Below are 19,862 nucleotides of genomic sequence, written 5' to 3' on the forward strand. Positions count from 1 at the left end.
ATGACGAAAATGTTTAATAATATAGTTTCTTAACCTGTCCGGAAGAACTTTGCCGATTGACAGCTACATTTGTAATAATTACTAATCAAACATCGATAAGGTGTTGTGTCACAGATTACTGTTATATTACCGTGGATATCGACTGGCGAATAACCGACATAAAACATATCGTTATCTCTTTTTCTCATATAGAGTGAAAGGGATGACAACATGATGAGTGCCTGTTTCGAATTACAAATGATAACGTAGAAAATGACGTGAAAAATGAATGAAAACACAACATCAACGCGTGTTAGTCATACGAGTACACAACGCTGATAAACTAATGGCGCAGATTAAAGACAAACAATGTTTAATGCTCGCATAAAATTACGCAATAACAAACTCTACAAGAACTTAAAATGAACGTATGGTACTCAAAAATTGTAGTTACCTATTTATATCATACAAAGATGTACAAAAACAGAGTTAAGGTTACTTCCATAGTTGTCAAAAAAAATCTATGCATGCGTTAATAATCTCGAATAAGCGATACAGGTACAAAAATTATTTCCCCCAATGCCAAATCAAGAGATGGGTAATCAAAAATGGCGTTTCCACTAACGCCCTAAAAATTTCATGTCCCCTTGATTTCTTTACGAGGCAAACAAGACAGTAATTAATATTTTTATTGCTTGCCGCCATTCGAATCATCAATATTGAAACATCCCCTGGAATTGATTTTACTTTATGTCATTATTATCCATTTATAGCAATACTTTATGGAAATTTGTTAGTACCTTGAATAAGTAATACGCGCGTGGAATTTTTTAAATCATTGTGTATCCTCATTACACCGATTTACAAGCAAACCGTTGGTAACATAATAAAACAGCCATTAAAAACCAGAGCAAATTGGATCTGCTTTAAAACCTTCGTGGTCATTTTGTCTGGGTTTTTAAAGTGACATAACTGTGACAAAACTTGCTTACTGTCAAAATTTAAAATTATTAATATATTTTAATAAAATTTAATAGCGAATAAATAAGACCATGGGTAAAGGATAATATTAAAGGTAATTGATAGAATTTGTAATTCTACACGATTTATTTATTTCCCTAAATGCCACATAATGCAATTACAATAAAAATCAATGATATGTTATTAGCTAAAATCACCAACAATATAAGTTAATCGTGGACTCCTGAGACCAATATCTGCGTTTAAAACATATTGTTATCTTTTTATTAACGACAATAATAGGGATGATATGTTTTATACAGAGATTTTTGAATCTGGAATCCATAGTAAGTGAAGTGAATAGCAACTCATTAGTTGAATGATATTTAATGTTTGAATTGAATATTGGTTTATGTTTTTTGTATAAAAGCAATCAAAGTATATTGATTATTCATTTGTGTGAGATGTCAGTAAAACTTTTAATGGAGTTAACCAGCAATACTCGAAGCAATAACTCAATCAAAAAAAAAACATTGCATAAAGTGACACTTAGACGCCGTGACACGTGCTGACACCAGGGCTACGCAAGTGGCGCTAGCAACAAATTAACATTTTAATTGCCGCCAGAACGTTTTTAGAGCAATCAAAGCCTGCCAGTTTTAACGTCCACGATATAGGAAAATCACCGTCCTCGTATGAAAACCAATAACACCAGTGACAGGCTCTTAATAGGTTATTGTGATTTTTAGTTTATAAAGAATCCTTTTTGGTCAATTTCAATATGTCTGTTAGATTATAAATATCGTGTGAGATGTACTCTGACAAAATTTTTGCTCCTTTATTTAGAAAAAAAATAAATAAAAATTCAAAAAGTTCTAACTGTGATTTTAAGCTTACAATTTTTTTTTACAATTTTCTACACTCATTGTTTTGTTGCAGCTGGAATATTAATAAAAAATATTTGAAAATTAACGATAATATATTGATGTTAGCTGCTGCGATGAATATATGCGCGTAATAGTCATAAAATGAAGATATTTTGGGAAAAAGTTTAAGAAATATGGAAAACATAAATGTTATCTTCAAGAACTCTAGCCCGTTTCTTTACTTTGTTACGGGACTTCTTCTTCTCTTTGTTTACCTAAGAGGGATGAACTGGAGCGGTATTATTTGTCCAGAAGAAGTTGATTTGGGATCTGTGAGAGTCTTGAAAAGAACATGTCGCAATAAACGTAATGATACGAGTCATTAAAATTTAATTTTTAAAAAGAATTCTTGTAATCATTGTACGCACACGTCCCTTAATCTTGAATTTGGTTATAAGTAGTGCAAGAGTTAATAAATTTACAAAACTTGTCCGTTTTTTAGAAAATTTAGTCATTAAAAATAAAATTTTATAAATTTAAATTTAAACTATCATCCAACTCTTTCAGTTTTGTTTTAATTATACTGACATTAGCGAAACAGACCACATCATTGTTTGCGCTGCGTTGTATACTGGTCGAAGCTATACCATATAAACGTCCGCCTTGCACCAACAGATCGCCAGCCCTTACCGGGCATCGGGAGAGGTACTTGACGCATATCACGCTATTACGACGAGAATTATCAATCAACTGGCCATTGTGCGTGTAGTTGTTGAAAACATCTAGAGAGACCAGCTGTCGGGAAAGGGACCTATCTCCTCGGAGCGGTCTGCCAATGACGAAAGCGTGCGAATCCTTGTCCATATTAGCAGCAATTCGTATAGGATTTCCGCAAAGGGACATTTTCTTGTTTGTAGATAAAAGCACCAAGTTTTTCGATACGACGCCATCGTGTGGTATCAGCTCAGCAGCGTCTAACGAGAATCCTTTTTTGCAATATTGACTGTAATGGAGAAATATATGGAACATAATATGTAAGTGTATAAAAAATACTCTCTAAATATCAAGTGACGACCGATACAGGTTTAAACTAAAAGACCTTTAAGATAATCAAATAAATTAAGACGAGAGTCTAGATACTTTAGACTTCAGACTGAAAAAAGCTTAAACTTAAATTTGTTTCACAAAACATCACATTCCCACACTGTAGATCCTTGCTTTTTAGAACTCTGACATTGGTAGTACAAGATCCTATCGCCGTTAAATTACAGTGCATAAATTGGACATGAATCATTATTTATCGTGATTAACAATATAACCGTACTCTGTTATACTTCCAACAAATAACCGCACAGTTCCAGATTTTAGACAAACTTCATTGGCCAGAACGGAATTTTCGCTTATTACTGCGCCAACACATATCAACTGGTGCGACGTCAAAGAATGTATTCTAGCAGCATACGGATACTCATCCACCTTGACGAGGTTACAATTTATGTCGTCATTTTTATATGATTTGTTGTGTTTAAAGCTATTGTAATGCGCAACGAAGTTGTTGATAACCAAAGCCATTGTCGCAATAAAAATAGACAGAAGAAGTAAAACAATTAGTATTTTGCTTCTCTGTGTACGATCGTCCCATGGTATATCTATAAAGTTATAACTAAACTCGCTTAATTCCGTATCTATATTTTCTTCGATCAACTTATTGTTGTCATCAACGATTTCTTCCATAGCAATTAAACCTACGACAAACGCTTTCATCAAAATAAAACTTTTAATCAAATTCAAATTTTAAATCTACGTGGTTTCAACATTTTCTATGCAACCACAGAGGTAAGAACACAATAGCATGTTTTTACTTACATTACTGTATTCAACAGTTTTTTCATTTTAGTTTCGTGAAAACCTACGTTTTCAATCATTGAATTAGGTCTCGAAGTTAAACAAAAACTCATAACAAACACTACTTAGATAAATTATCAATCTTCTTAATAGAATGGTTTTTATCATATACATTTATATAAATATATATGATATAGATGTATGTGATATGTATATATATTTATATATCCAGTACAAGTTACTTGTGCGTACATGCGTCGTATAATAACCGTATAAAGAGCGAATGTAAGTTAAAGAAAAACATTTTCGACTACATTTTCTCTTTCTTGAATAATTACTCGTTTTAAAACGCAAATGACATAAGTCAACTCTTGTGTCATAAATGTCAATCATATTTATGTCGTTTGAAGTTTTGGGGTTTACTTGAAACTCAAAAACAGAGAAAATACCTTTGTTTGCTAACTTTGTAAAATAATTAAAGTGCCATGAAATTGTATTAATTTACTTATGAAAAGTCTAATTTAGATATGCCTACAGCAATTTTACTCGATGTATCATTGTCGATGACTCGGCCGGTGCCGACATCGGACACAACAGAAAGTATTACAAGACTTACAATCGCCTCAGCGGCAATAAATACGTTTTTAGATTATTTAAGTGTACATGCAAAATTAGAATATGTAGCTTTGATAACATTTTCTTCCACGTATGAAGGTAAACACCGCATCATAAACTTATACTTATCCTTAACCTTTTAATTTAATGGATATCATATCATTCATTCATATCAAATCTGCTATTTTATATCGGTGTATGATGTTTTTGAGACTTTAGAGGATCAACCTGTGGTTTATCAACCAAATTACAGTTGAATCTGGATAAGAGGTTACTGTCTCACCTAAGTTTCCGACTTGTAGATGTAACCTGTTCGGACTCAGCAATGACTCTCTAATGGAGCTTATCCAGGTTCAACATTTTTTTTACACTCAAAATCTTTTTGAATATTTATTCTATTGTTTCAGTCACTGTTCCATTTACTCGTGACTATGATAGCATTAAGGCAAAATTAGGGCATTTAGAAGAAGGTGATAAAACATGCATAGAAACTGCACTGGCAGGTGTCAATCAAATTATACTTGGAGAATGGGGATACCAAACACTTGTGCAAACTATACTGGTATGTATTATAAGAAAAATTAAGTTTTTAAAAGAAAAATATTAAATTAATTTTATTTGTTTAAAGATAACAGATGGAACATGCGGTGTTGGTGCTATAGGCAGGAATCGTATAATACAAGCACTGCCTTTGCCTCCTTCGTTTCCTTCGAAAATACATATCCTTCCAATTGTATCACCGCATGAGTCATGTCTCCAACATGGTAATTATAAGTTATTATTTATTTTCACAAATTGAAATATATTAAAACTTAGTAAGCGTTAATAAGTTTTGTCTGTGAATCTATTTGGTTTTAGCTATGCCATTGTACCAAAAAATTGTTGATTTGGCAAGCAGCACTGTGAACAACTCAACTGGCAGCATTAATAGAGGTGCTATATATTGTCCTGATCAACTCTCAGTAGCTGCGGTAAGAAATTATATCTTAAACCAATACCAACATATATATAACTTAAAATTTTCCTCGTTTTTGCTACACCTTGAGAGGCACAGAGCTACATATATTGCTAATTTTTGTTTTTTGGTTCATTCATTTAATATATTTTTATCTGTGTTTTGTACTTGTTTGTTTTGTATCAATGTTGTACACCTGTTATTGGATAAATTATTAGTTTTATTGTGTTGTGTATTGTATTACTTTTATTATTGTTGCATAATTTAGCTGTTTGGGTTCCCGATATTTTAGCATAGTTGCATGCCCCATGATCATGGGTTGACTGATGTTGACTGCACATGCAATAAGAATGCTGACAGTAGTAGTGGTAGCTGAATCAGAAAAAAGATAGACTGATACGACTATCTCTATCTATTTCCACACTACCGCACAACACCCATCAACTCTAGATCATGACGCATGGAACTGTGTCGAAATATAGGCAGCTCAAATAGCTTAATTGTGCTAAGAATTCCATTTCTAGGTAACAGTATATCAACATACATAAATAACTGAATAATTCATTTTCAGCAATGAATATTTAGCAGTAGTAGCAGCTAGTGTACATAATACTACCACTTTTCCTTCAAGTATAAATTACTTTTTGAATTAAAAACTAGTCTATAATTTCTTTGTTTAAAAAACAATAAGTTTAAAAAAAATTGTTGACACTAATAAATTTATGCATTTTATACACATAATTTGATATTTGATGTGTAACGTAACTTTTTTCTTCAAGGTTGTTACAGCTATGACAAAGTTGTGCGAGCAACAATACCAAGAATTCTGGTGTACGCTGAAGTGTGGTCAGTTAGAGACTAAAGTACAATTGTTCCCGGCTCCGCAGCCCGCATCACATGAAGGGCTTGCGGCTACATATACTATATCTAATCAAATACACGTTGTTGGCTTCTTACAACAACAAGATTTAGGTAAGAATATTTAAGTACTAGCTGTCGCCCGTAATGCGTTCGCGCCAAATTTTAACAAGATCCCTTCAATCATTCCGGAGATACCAAACAAACATCTAAACAGATCATTATGATATTTGACATTATACATAGAATAAAGTCTGGAAGAACACTTAGGCTACTAAGAGTTTTTTTTTAATTCCGCGCGGACGGAGTCGCGGGCGTCAGCTAGTTGTTTTGAAAACCTTTTATTTATATTATTTTGTTACATATCTAAAATTTTGAAAAAATTTTGCTGGTGATTTCTTGTAGGAACGCCTATAGCAATCAGTAAACATCTTATAATACCACAACCTCAATCCAATAATAATAATAACAAAGAGAATTTTGGATCAAAAACACCTACAAAAGTAAGTAAAAGAAGTAATTGATCTTCATTATTTAACAATATATTCTTAAATTATATTTGCAATTATAATTTGTAGGAAGGCTCAAGCAGTGAAACATCAACTACAGATGAAGACAATACGGATCCAAGCAAAGTACCAAACTTTTGTGTACTACTTCACGGCGCACTTAAGGTTAAAATCCAAATCTTATGTTTACAATTTAAAACAAATCTAGTCTAAATATACCGTTTTCAAAAATACTATATAAGGACTACAAATTTTAAATTTTTACTAAATAAAAAAAGAAATTCCGTAGTGGTTTAAATTTTCATGTAGAGAATTTAAGTTTTTATGTTAAATTTTAAATTAGATCTTTACAAGATGTATTGGAATAATTAATTATTGTGTGATCGCAGGATTAAAAAGCATCGGCGGCTCAAGGGCTAATTTGACTTGTAATCTGCAAGTTCGAATCCCGCCATATAACTATGTGTTTTTCGATTTACAAATATACATTTATCCGACATTCTTACGGTAAAGGAAACATCGTGATAAAACATGCACAAAAATTCTAAGAAATATTTGAAGTAACCTATCCGCTCAGGGCTTAGGGTAGACTCCGAGCCCCTCAGTGAGGACGTATAGCTGATGAGTAAGCTGATGATGATGGTAGGTGGAGGGCATGGCGGCCATAGTACAGCTAGGTCCGGAGTGGTGGGGCACGGTGTCGGCGTGGTGCGAGGCGTCTCGCGCGCGCCGCTCCTGCCTGCTGCTGGCCGTGCTGCGCCCCGGTGCCTCCGCCGCGCCCTGGCTCGGCCCTCTCGACCAGTTGGGACCGGCAGATGAATCTACCCCCGCTGGTAACTAACACCTACCTTGTTAACGGCTGTACTCGACATTTTTCCATAGATACGTAATTATATACAATATTATTTAAAAAATTGCATCTTCGTTATCAGCAACGCAAATTCATCACGTGTACGAAAATTTTCTTTCTGTATTTTACGTTAGACACCTATTTTATTAATATGTAGAGATAAAGAGGAGAAAGTAGCAGATAAGTATATAAAGTATAATATTGTATCAGAGACGTTCCCGGTGCGGTCGTGGCGGTCATACAGCAGCGCGGGGTCTGCCTGCGCGTGGGCGCGCCCGCACGCCCTACTCGCCGACGTGCAGAAGGTGTTGCGACACGCGCGCAAACTGCCCGACAAAACGCAGCACCTCTACAAGGTTAACTGTTCATATTAATTACCTATTCCCTAATAGTTTACTTTAACAATAAACCACTCATGATTATTTCAACCAGATCTGTTTAGCCGTTCTGTATGTGTGATATCAAACATCTATCCATAATTTTTTTTTCGTTTATAACATTCATAAGAAGTAATATTGCAGAGATTCTACGTCTCGTGGTTCATATCTTCCAACACATGTTTGTCAATAAAATAATTATGTTAGGAACTGAACCGACTCCGTCGAGCCGCCATATCATTGGGATTCTCTGAGCTGCTGACGAGCGTGGGCGGGGCGCTGGAGCGGGAGTGCGCGGCGCTGCCGAGCTCCGCGCCGCCGGAGTGCGCGCTACAGCTAGCACACGCGGCGGCCGCGCTGCGTGACCCCCGCACCGCGCTAGACATCAAACATACCCTTCAGCCGCTCGCCACCAATTTCACTGTTACATCAATGTCACATTGAAATGTTCTATATAACTCATATTCAAATGTTTCATAATAAACACGCTGTTGTTGACTGAATTTTTTTTATTCCTCCATTTTTAATAGAGCATAATATATCTAGTAATGCCTTATTTATATTGTAAGGCATTATTCATAAGATTTTTTTGCTTGTCCAAAAGTTACGTAAATTTAAATGGTCCAGCAACTATTTTTGATTTTGAGAATGTATATAATTACACAGCTTCAAATCTATCTCTATCTATTTTCCCCCTTTATTTAAAAACGAAATATTTATTTTCTCTGTACATATACGTTGTAAAGAATAACTATATACATTGAAAACTTATCTGCCCGGTGGACTAAAGTGGTACTAAATTACAATAGCTCATTAGCGCCCCTCTTATTGTAAAAAAGCTACACAAAACCCTTGTACTGCGTAAGCGTGTAATACTATAGTATTACACGCTTATTTGGGCCGGTACGAGAGATGGAAAAAACACATGTTTTGTATTGGTACAACACGAATCTTTCGACTTTCTCAACATTGACAAGGGAGCACTGTTGTCCAAAGAGTATATAAATGGATGAATGTTGTCTATAAATGGATAGGCGATTGCTTGGAAATGACAGCTTTTGCTTTATGCCGATAGAAACGCGTTGTTAGAAACGTGTTGATGTTACATGACAGTTAAATGTAAAATTTGATTTGTTTTGACTTTACTTAGACATTGACAGTTTGTGGTTTCGCTTTCGCCGGTGGCCGAGTTAAATATTGTTTTATCATTAACTCTAGAGGTTCATTTAAAATGTTAATTTAAATCAACGTTATGTTTGGAAAGTATGTTCTAGTTTATTGGATGGCTTTTACTCCTTTTTATAAAAGTTTACCAGGTGACTTTGTATTTGACGATTCCGAAGCAATAATCAATAATAAAGATGTAACTTCCAATGTATGGTCAAATACATTTTACAACGATTTTTGGGGTACCAATATAAAGAGTAATTTCAGTCATAAGTCCTACCGACCGCTAACAACGTTGTCCTTCAGGTAAACCATATTAAAGTTATTTGTAAGTACAAACGTATCTGAAATATTAATTGGCCTAAAAAGTTTATTAACAATGAAAAATGACTATCTCAGTCTTATGCTTTCTGTTACAGACTCAATTATATCGTGAATGGTGAGAAACTGGATGCACATTTATTCAAAGGAATCAATTTGATATGTCACTCTCTGTGTTCTGTTGTTCTAATATTTGTTTATGAAGTAATAGTCAAAAGAGTTCAAAAATGTAATAGCAGAATGTACTTAGACATAAGTTTTGTAGCTGCAGCATTATTTGCTGTGCATCCAATCCATGCAGAAGCAGTTGCAGGAGTTGTAGGAAGAGCAGACATACTAGCGACTATGACATTTCTCATATCATTTCTATTATATGATCAATCAATGAACAACAAAAAACGTACTTACATATATTTATTTACTTCAGTACTTCTAGCTGGCATTTCTATGTTATTTAAGGAAAATGGCATTACAGTATTGGTAAGTGGATAAATTAATTTTACTATATTTAAAGACATTTTACATACATTTTTTTGTTTTATGCAATAAAAATTTATTATTCCAAATGCGATGGTGGTCAATTAGTAAGATAGGCCACACAGATCTGTATTTTGAGCTGTCTAAAAATGTAGCTAAACTAACTTGATCATTTGCAGGGTTTTTGTATAGTTTACGACATAGTTCTAAACTGTGGTAAATTGAAAAGGAACAGAATAAATAAATTTATAGCAACTTTGATAAGGATAACAATAGTTTCCTTGGCTGGCGGTTTACTTATATATGCTAGATGGAAGATAATGGGCGGAATGAAACCAGAATTTAAGCCGGGTGACAATCCAGCTGCTTTTGCAAATGATACATTCACTAAGGTTACTATACTAAATCTTCATATTTATTTATTTTTTGTATGGCTTTGAATTGCCTTAAATTCAGAAGTCTAGTAAACACCAACAAGGATGTATGACCCAATGGGCATGTGTCAAACTAAATTATGACTGCACACTAGCGCCCCCCTGTCAATGTCAAAAACATCACAAGATCCTTGTTGTACTGTTAGTCATTTATTTTTCTTTTTTATTTGCTTTGTTAAAGTAGATATTACATACTACTATAGCAGCAAGGATGCTTTACTGGGATAGAGATCTTTGATTGCCTATTATAGCCTATCGGTTTAATTTTTTTTTTTATATCATAAGGTGGCAAAGGAGCGAGCGGCCACCTGAAATCGCTGAAATAGCGAAGTGTCCGTTGTCCATAGACATACGCAATTGCATATCCGTTGCCTACCTTTAATCGACGGAGGAGAAGATGCACCGAAAGAAAATATTTTCCACTTCCCACCCTTTCCTTATAAGAAAAAGGGTGGGAAGGGAAAGAGAACTAAATTAGGCCTCCGGGACGCACACTCATCAGACGAAACGCGGAATTGCTTCCACTTGACGCCTGTCTTCTGTGTGGTCGTGGTATTTCACCGGGCGAGCCGGGCCAATTCGTGCGAAGATGTTAAAGCGGCCTAATTTAGTCTTTTCCCTTCCCACCCTTTTTCTTATAAGGAAAGGATAAGAAGTGGACTTTCCGGATGAGAGGATGCATGGGAAGGAAAAATATTTTCTTTCTGTGCATCCTCTCCTCCGTCGATTAAAGGTAGGCAATGCATATGTCTATGGGCAATGGTCACTTCACTATTTCAGCAATTTCAGGTGACCAGTCGCTTGCTTGCCACCTTGATATAAAAAATTTGAGAATTGTAAACAGGCAAAAAAATTTTAAATTATGCCTAATGTGTTGTTAGGTAAAATGATGAATATTTTATTTATGTAGTTTACCTGCAAATATAAAATTTTGTTTCAGGTGGCAACTTTCCACTATATTTATTTTTTAAACTTTCTCATTTTATTATGGCCTCAATGGCTGTGCTATGATTGGTCGATGGGATGTATAAAACTAATAGAAAGTAATAAAGACTTCAGAATTATATTTCTCATATTATTATACCTGTATGGAATATTATTACTTAAAACAATTTTACTTCCCAACAAAAAACAATCTTCTAAAAGGTAAATAAAATGCCTAAGGCAAGATGATGCTTTTGTTTCTTAACTATTTTATTTTAGACTCATTATATTTATTGTTCCAGGCTCATATTTTTAGCAATATCATTGCTAACAATTCCTTTCCTTCCGGCTTCAAACATATTATTTCCAGTTGGTTTTGTAATAGCAGAAAGAATCTTATATTTACCTTCTGCTGGATACTGTTTACTTATAGCGATTGGTTTTCATAAAATTGTCAACAAGTATAAAAAATTAAAGGTCTGTATTGTTGGCTACATATAACTGTTTTATAATTTAAAAAAAACTTGTTCTGACCCCGCATGCTCCTGTTAGCTCTTGACGGCTTCCACGTAATGCTCGGACGGAAATAATTACCAATTTGTTCCACTCCTTTGCAGTATTTTGGTAAAGCAGGAGTTTTGCTATTATTATTATTATACCAACTTAAAACGTGGGAGAGAGCCTTTGATTGGCAGAATGAATATAATTTATTCATCAGTGGTTTAAAGGTTTGTCCGCTGAATGCCAAAGTTCGGTACAACGTCGCTAAAGTTGTTGACGCCCGCCAAAATACATCATGGGCAGTATCGGAATATAAAGAAGCTATTAGGTAAATATTAAAGGTAAAGATGTGGTGATGGCATTTTTTTATTGCAAACTTTTTATTATTTATTATAATATTTTCACCCGAGAATATAGAATCACGTTATTTATAAAATAGTTGTCATTCGCGACTTCGGCCTTGCGGAATTCAAAAAGAACTTAATTATTAGCCTTTGTGTTTGTCCAGACTATGTTTTACATCTTCCTGATGATATCTTCTAACAAACATGCATCCATCCATACATTCGCGATTTGCAATATGCAGGTCCTAGGTTCAATTCCCACCATGTACTAATGTGTTTTTCGATTTCTGATTTACATATGTACATTTATATGACGTTCTTACGGTGAAGGAAAACATCGTGATGCAACCTGCACATATCTGAGAAGAAATTCAAAGATATATGTGAAGTCAACCAACACGCACTTGGCCAGCGTGGTTGACTATGGCCTAGTCACCCGTGACTCAGGGTAGGCTCCGAGCCCCTCAGTAGGAACGTATAGTGAGCTGATGAAGTACTAGCGGTAGCTATATTTGTATGTACACTACGTATACTACTACTGATTTTGCGGTTTTATGAAAGAATAAGGCAAGAGTGTTTTGTGCAATTTTACTTCTTAATTTTTTTTATGTATTATATGTTCCGTGAAAATGAATGCTTAATTCTGTTGTTTCTTTCACAGATTATATCCTGAATATTATCAAGCAATGAATAATTTGGCTAATCTACTTAAAAATGAAAAGAATTTTTCTGGGGCAGAATTTTACTTCAAAAAAGCTATTAGCGTAAAGTGAGTAAAGAACTTACATCTTTAGAAAGAATTTACCAGTTATTCAACGGATTCCGGCCGCGCGGAATTAAAAAAAACATAATTAGTAGCCTATGTGTTCTTCCAGACTATGTTCTATATGTATGCAAAATTTTTCATTTTATCAAGATCCGTTGAGCCGGTATAGAAATACCTTTCATCTATCTATTTACCCGTTGCATTTATAATATTAGTAAGATTTTAATGGCATACTACTAAAGATAATTATTTTTTAATTTGTTATTTACAGACATGACTTTCCCGCGGCCTGGATGAACCTCGGCATTGTTCTCGCCAACCAGAAGCGTTATAAGGAATCTCTAGAGGCTTATAAAACAGCGCTACAGTATCGACAACACTATTCAGATTGCTTCTATAATATGGGAAATTTGGTAAACATTTATATTTCAACAACTCACGCTCTTAACCTACAGGTGTAGGCAGACATTACAGTTTCCAATTTGGTGGTACCGTCATACATCTCTCGCTTTATCCACATTAAAACATTCACGATTTCGGGTGCTATTGAAGTAAAATCACCCATCAACTGACGACGACACCTCGACAACTACGCGCCCTCAATCCGTGCAAGCGAGAATTGCTATATCTTTATCCGTATCACGTCCAGGTGGCGCCGAAATAACACCTCGGCTAACGCGAGGCGTGGCGGACCCGACTTGACGATTTTAGTTACGTGTTAACCTTTAAACTGAATTTTAAAACCTATAAACTCCTTAAGTATATCCGGTTTACATATAGTAATAATCTTATCTCAGATAAATATCATTGGTCCTATTAAAAAAAACTTATTTGGTAATAGCTTAGCCTATATGTTCTTCCAGACTATGTTCTACATCTATGCCAAATTTCAGCTCGATACGTTCAGCCGTTCTGGAGATACCTTTAAACAAAAATCCATACATCGATCCAAACTTTTACATTTATAATATTAGTAAGATTTGACAATGGGAAATTGCAGTAACAAATTTGTTGCACGAATGGACCGGCTCGCCCGGTGTAATACCATGATCACACAGACACGTCTAAAGTAGAAGCAATTCCGTGTGCAGCCTGGTGAAGGTGGTGCCGGAGGCCTAATTTTAGTCCACTTTACCACATCCTTTTCTTAGGAGGAAAAGATGGTAAGGGGATTTCGAGGGGAGGTGACTCATAGAAAGGGCAAAAATTCTGTTTCTGTGCGTCCCTCCTGTCGATAAAGCTAAGCAACGCATCTGCAATTGCTTATGTCTATGGGCAGCGATCTCTTCGCTATTTAGGCGAATTCAGATGGCCGCTTGCTGGTTAGCAACCTTATAATATAAAAATATAATGTTAGATAAGTACTTAAAAAGTTAATAAAGGCTATCAAATATGGAATTTGACGTTCATCTGTTTACTTTGTACCGTTAGATTGATTTAGTTTGTTTAAATATACTTTGACTTTATTTTAAAATTACGTATTATTATTACAGTACTTGGAATTAAATGACACGGACGCAGCGAGACACAGCTGGTCCACCGCTATTAGTTACAATCCAAAACACACATTCGCATGGACTAATCTAATTGCTATGCTTGATAACATGGGTAATAGTTCGATTTGTTTTATTTGTATTCCGATAAAAATATTACTTTCCAAAATTTTAACAGCAGCAGCTTACCCTAATATAAGTAAATGGGCGGTTAGAGTTTTAAATCATTCTGACACATTATAAGACTTATATCTCGATGTTCATCTGAAATAGCTAACAGACCCTAACACGAAGCGGAGAGGATATCAGATTTTTATCGCAAATAAAATTGACCTTTATTTGATTGTAATAAGGTATAATTTACGCTTGTTTTTGATGAGTAAAAACGTGAAAAGTAAAATTAAAATAGTTTCCATCATATAAAGCATTATGTAATTTGCTGCTAAAAATTTGCTCTCCACCCGGTCTGTCTGAATGGTCCCTTACAGTGGCCAGTTCTATTAAGATTCAGTGCATAGAGCACTGGAGGTAAATCAAAAATATTCAAAACATATTTGTTTTTAAATTAATAAATTGAGATTTAGTGATTAAGTGACTTTGCCAATAGTAGATTGATTTATATTAAACTAATTTTAGGACAAACTGAACGAGCTTTGCAGGTAATACCCGAAGCACTCTATCAGTTACCGAAGACCCCTTCATTATTATTTGCCGTAGCTAACTTATACGGTAAGACAAATCAGTTTACGGAAGCCGAAAATCTTTTTAAAAGTGCAATCAAACTATTCGGTGAAGAAGTTAAGGCTATCCACTATGCCAATCTTGGTAAGAAAACTCTCAGTAGTTAATTAATCATTAAGGAAGACTTGAATTAACTACTTTTGATTATTTTTATTTTCAGGTGTTTTATATCATCGTTGGAAAAAATATGACTTGGCCAAAAAAATGTACAACCAAGCACTTCAAATTGATCCTACATATATGAGTGCTAAAAAGAATCTTGCACTACTGCAAAATTAAGAATAAATTATTATTAATCTCCCGAGATATTTTATTTAGACAATGACAGTACCGCGTTAACTCGTTAGTAGTACAATTATGTTATAATTATAATATTTATGATATTGGAATATCTGTATGTAATATCTACAAAAAATAATATAAAAACCGATTTTTTAAATTTTGGCCTGTATGTCTGTCTGGAAGTAATATCTGGAACGGTTGGACCGATTTAAACGGATATGAAGCCGATGCACGTAGGCAATATATAAACTATTTGTATTTAATTCTGAAGAAGTAGTGATTAATAAATCACCGTGTGATTTCTGACAAAAGTCGAAAGTACATTATCCTTAAATTTGAAATGTATTATGCACGTAACATTAAATAAATTTTAAAGTTACCTAGAAATCAAAAGATTTAGCTGTGGAAATAAAAAAAAAATGTTTGTCAAATTATTGTTACTATTTGTTCCATCTCATTTTTTCCACTTTGTTTCTTTGTCGCTTCCTCTAATAGACCTACTTCCTACTTCTAATTTCAATACATAGATATTTCGGAGCACACTATATACAAATAACCAGTAACTAGTAACCACGTCAAAAACTTTATTAAAAAAAATGTTAGCTCTTTGACTGATAGAAAAAGAATTGTCAAATGTCAATGGACTTAGGGTACAATTTTAAATTTCAAAATACATATTTCAAATCAGCGTAACGCTAGATGTCTGTTAAGAATTGTAAAATAATAAAAAGAAATTAAAATGAATTTTTCTCCGGAACTAACTGCTCTACAAGGAGTAATGCTGTCAGCGGATAATATTAATTCGTTTTCTAAGCTGACTGCGAAAGGAGGTATGATGTGAAACATCTATGAACTATAACTTAATTTTAATCCTAAACTTGCTTATTCCATATAGTTTTTAATAATAATTATGGTCATTTAACTTTAAACGTAATCATTTATTCCAGGGTATGAGGATGAAATTGAAGAAGTTGTAACAACAATAAAGGAATTTTTATGGAAAGAAAAATATGCAAATGAGTATTCATTAGTAGAAAGTACCATTAGTATTTCACGAAAATTTGCATTTTATATAATACTCAATACTGATCTACGAATATTGGAAAGCATGGTAGAAATAGATGGTATAGATTTCCTCATTTGGACTGTACCTACTGTGCCCAAGTGTTTGATGTGTGAGATGTTCTGGAAATTGTATATGGATAGATTTGTTAGTGAAATTATTGCATTCTGCTGTCCTAAACTTAGTATAGAAGTTGCTGAAGCATTTACAAATCATATGAAATATCTTAATCCAACAGAAAGTGCTGATAAAGTTAAACTCGTAACAGCAGCATGCTACAAACTTATATGCAGGCTTAACTTTTTTAATATTGATGAAAGATTATTGAATTCTCTTTTGACCATTTTCCAAAAGTGTGTAAAATATTTTTCTAATCCTCCTAATCTAGGAAAACTAGAAGGACTAAGGCGAAATCAGTTTTACAAATACTTGGGGGAGAGCCTCTATAAACTATTACTTTTGCTCCATGAGTGTTTAGAAGAGTTTAATGGTGTCCAAAAATTTAATTTAAGAGAAGAAGTTCACATTTACATGCTTACTTATAATGATGAAATAGTGGTTAATAAGCAAGATGTTAAAACTCTTGAGAGTAGTAACATGATATTAGAGTGCCTGCATAAGTGTCATGAAGCATTGATGGAAAGTCTGCAAGAGCTTGTAATGGGTGTTAGTGTTGATGTGTTTTGTACATGGAGCGAATTTGAAGAAAATGGCAAAACCATGCAACAGACAATAGGAGAGTTTTCATACAAATTGCGTCCCAAGCTAGAGAGTGTAGTGGATCATCCAGTGGTTCAAATGTTGGAACAGATTTCTTGTAAACCTGTGGAAGTTGAAGATGTTATAAACACAACCAACTCAGAAGATATCATTGAAAATATTAACACTCATGATAGAGGTTTGTGGCTTCAAGCATTACTGAAAAAAGAAAATTTATGTAAAGATTTATCATTGGTACAAACTCTTGTTTCTAATCTGGATATACTTAAGGAAGATGATTTTGATAAGTTATACAAAATATGCATTGAACACATCAATAATTCTACAGAAAATATGGAAGAAGTTAAGCTGCTAGCTATCAAAACATTTCAATATTGTAATGTTATTTCTAAATATAATATAATCGACAACACTTTTATAGACAATTGCTTCACTGACAAAATGGAAACTACAGAATTTAATGAAATGACTATAAAAATATTTAATAAACTTATTGCAGCACCAGATACAGATTTAACTGATATTTTAACTGTCTTTATTCAAAATCCAAAAAAGATATTTCATAAAATATTCATATTGGCTACAGAAAATGCACAACAGAGTGAAATAATGGGCCGGATTTTGATACATTTGGAAAAATATATCAACTTTTATTACAATCAAGACACAGATGCATGTGTTATAAATATCTTCAAAGATGTTATAGTAAGAGAATTGGACAGTGAAGCAAAACAAAATAATTTTATTAATTTTGTCAGTTGTGTTAAGAAAAATAATATTATTTCTGGAGTCAAACTTCTCCTTTTGGTTGTTATGCCTAATTTGCATGATGCATTATTGTTAAGAAGACATGCTCAAATTTATATTGCACTAAAAATGCTCTCCATGGTCTACACATTAGATGAATTGTTGGAATACAGAGCACCAATGCTAGCAATGATAGCGCAAGCATTAGATGTTGAGCGCTGGAAAATGCATACTTTTGATAATATTTGTCCTTCATGTGTAGAATTGGCAATCAAATTGCAAACATCTTTAATGGAAACTTACCAAAACGTTATACCTGGTTAGAATCTTATTCTAATTTCATGACTATCATATTAAGTTTTTAATTGTTTTCTGTGTGCAAAATTGTTTATGTCTAAATGTTTCATTGTTTACAGAAAAAGAAAGTTTGTGGTTAAAAAGTAAACTGAAAGATAAAAACCCAATGAACATGTACTATTACAGAACATTATGGGATACTTCTGGTGAAAATTACTTAGAAATTTTAACAGGCATAAAAGTGCATGAAGCAGTAGACATAGAAAACTTAACATTCTCCTTGTCACAAGTAAGTTTTCATAATACTTTACCATATCAGTGTATCCAATTCATTCAGAATCACACTAATGTGACCCGGAGGTTTTGTTAACTAGTATTTTAGAATTATAAGTAGACACAGAACATTGAATATGAAATTCGAAATTCAAAATCACGGAATTGAATACAGGCCAAAGATTAAAACTCATCTCACATATGAAAATAAAAAAATTTAGATAAAGGAAAAGAGAAATTCTTACTAAATACTATATATGCATAATTCTTTTGCAGATTCTTTGTTTTACAATTGCTGATGAATGGTATCAATTATGGGAAAGTTTGTCAACACTGAACAATACAATGAAATTAGATATTTTCCATAAGTCATTATTAATGATCTCAACAGCTGAGAAAGGTCATCGTACGGTATCAACTTGGGCATGTTTACTACATTGTTTTAGAAATTTCCTTCTCTTGATTAGGGTATGTATTTTTATATTTATATTAAAGACTAGCTGTCGCCCGCGAGTTTGTCCTCGCGGAATTAAGAAAAAACTCAATTAGTAGCCTATGTGATCTGTTCAGCCATTCTAGAGATACCTTCAAATAAGCATCCATCCTTTACAATATTAGTATGATTTAATAACATTCTGTGAAAATGAAATGGAGCAAATGGTGTGTTTGTATCTTGACAAACATGGTAAATTTTAAATCTAAATTAATGTTATATTTTGAAAATTTAATTCTTAAATACATTTAATTAAATCAAGAAAATTACCTTTGTAAAATAACCATATTTGAATGCTAAAGTTGTCATATTAAAATGCCAAGCTACTGGTATATCAAGCAACCATAGGTTGGTAGCTTTTATGTAATGAAATTGAATTTGGATGGCTACAAACGTAGAGGAAGACTAAAGAAAGTATGGATGGATTGTGTGCAAGAGGATATGTGTAAGAAAGGGGTTAATTCACATATTACGGCTGGTAGTACATACTGTGCCATCCCTCAGTAGGGATAAGCGCAGGTTGAGGAGATAAGTTGATAGCTCCATATACCAGATTATACTTAATTTCATACAAACTTCAAACTAATTATTATTTCATTTCAGTATAAATATATCCACGAACCAGTGAGTGAAAACCAAGTGGTTACAATCATTAACAAACTTGCAAGCTTTGCGAATTTATTACAAGAGTCAGAAACAGAAGAATACAATTCAATGTCATTACCACTCTTGGCTTATGTCGCAGAAGTGACAAAGGATCGCATGTTTGATGTACCAACTGGTGACATTAAAAACCAAATGTTTGCTGACCTTATACAAAAACTATTCTCAAATTACACTGTTTAATAATTAAAGATACATAAAAATCTTTATAAAATATTAGTATGTTCTTTAGCCCGTGACTCCATACGCGCGGAATTAATAAAAACATAATTAGTGGCCTATGTGTTCTTTCAGACTATGTTCTATATGTATGCTAAATTTCATCGAGATCCTTTCAGATGT

General features: G+C 33.6%; 5 protein-coding genes and 1 long non-coding RNA gene across 7 annotated transcripts in view; 4 read left to right on the forward strand and 2 right to left on the reverse strand.

Moving 5' to 3' along the window:
• Positions 1-53, reverse strand: part of Dh44 (corticotropin-releasing diuretic hormone 44) — a 40,132-nt gene extending 40,079 nt beyond the window's left edge. Inside the window, exon 1 of the mRNA XM_013311875.1 lies at positions 35-53. The gene's annotated coding sequence lies outside the window, so the exon portion shown is untranslated. The remainder of the gene's footprint in view (positions 1-34) is intronic.
• Positions 54-933: 880 nt separating this feature from the next.
• Positions 934-2,211, forward strand: LOC106117067 (uncharacterized). The gene is made up of 2 exons (XR_001227852.1): positions 934-1,054; positions 1,879-2,211. It is a non-coding gene; the product is annotated as an uncharacterized LOC106117067 (long non-coding RNA).
• A 122-nt stretch (positions 2,212-2,333) lies between these two features.
• Positions 2,334-3,690, reverse strand: LOC106116914 (uncharacterized). Its single transcript, XM_013310972.1, has 3 exons — positions 3,672-3,690; positions 3,130-3,550; positions 2,334-2,808 (listed from the first exon to the last, which is right to left on the reverse strand). Exons 2-3 carry the CDS (start codon positions 3,537-3,539, stop codon positions 2,334-2,336), a joined length of 885 nt encoding a protein of 294 aa, XP_013166426.1. The 5' UTR covers positions 3,540-3,550; positions 3,672-3,690.
• Positions 3,691-4,046: 356 nt separating this feature from the next.
• Positions 4,047-8,312, forward strand: IntS14 (integrator complex subunit 14). The gene is made up of 10 exons (XM_013311056.1): positions 4,047-4,364; positions 4,673-4,827; positions 4,894-5,029; positions 5,124-5,236; positions 6,000-6,192; positions 6,484-6,581; positions 6,657-6,752; positions 7,234-7,420; positions 7,648-7,793; positions 8,022-8,312. Exons 1-10 carry the CDS (start codon positions 4,178-4,180, stop codon positions 8,256-8,258), a joined length of 1,548 nt encoding a protein of 515 aa, XP_013166510.1. The 5' UTR covers positions 4,047-4,177; the 3' UTR covers positions 8,259-8,312.
• A 600-nt stretch (positions 8,313-8,912) lies between these two features.
• LOC106117477 (Transmembrane O-mannosyltransferase targeting cadherins 4) lies at positions 8,913-15,283 on the forward strand. 2 transcript variants are annotated; one of them, XM_013311818.1, is made up of 11 exons: positions 8,913-9,287; positions 9,401-9,782; positions 9,959-10,171; positions 11,154-11,359; positions 11,440-11,614; positions 11,866-11,966; positions 12,644-12,751; positions 13,020-13,161; positions 14,242-14,356; positions 14,878-15,066; positions 15,143-15,283. In XM_013311818.1, exons 1-11 carry the CDS (start codon positions 9,067-9,069, stop codon positions 15,259-15,261), a joined length of 1,971 nt encoding a protein of 656 aa, XP_013167272.1. In that variant the 5' UTR covers positions 8,913-9,066; the 3' UTR covers positions 15,262-15,283. The 2 variants fall into 2 exon arrangements, with proteins under 2 accessions (XP_013167272.1, XP_013167271.1); XM_013311817.1 differs by having other exon boundaries at positions 8,914-9,287; positions 11,755-11,966.
• A 589-nt stretch (positions 15,284-15,872) lies between these two features.
• LOC106117301 (uncharacterized) lies at positions 15,873-19,838 on the forward strand. The gene is made up of 5 exons (XM_013311541.1): positions 15,873-16,094; positions 16,212-18,113; positions 18,211-18,380; positions 18,641-18,832; positions 19,461-19,838. The coding sequence occupies exons 1-5, from the start codon at positions 16,004-16,006 to the stop codon at positions 19,701-19,703; spliced, it is 2,598 nt and encodes an 865-aa protein (XP_013166995.1). The 5' UTR covers positions 15,873-16,003; the 3' UTR covers positions 19,704-19,838.
• Positions 19,839-19,862: the final 24 nt, after the last annotated feature.

This window comes from Papilio xuthus, unplaced genomic scaffold (assembly GCF_000836235.2).
Source record: "Papilio xuthus unplaced genomic scaffold, Pxut_1.1 DF827680.1, whole genome shotgun sequence".
NCBI classification, from domain to species: domain Eukaryota; kingdom Metazoa; phylum Arthropoda; class Insecta; order Lepidoptera; family Papilionidae; genus Papilio; species Papilio xuthus.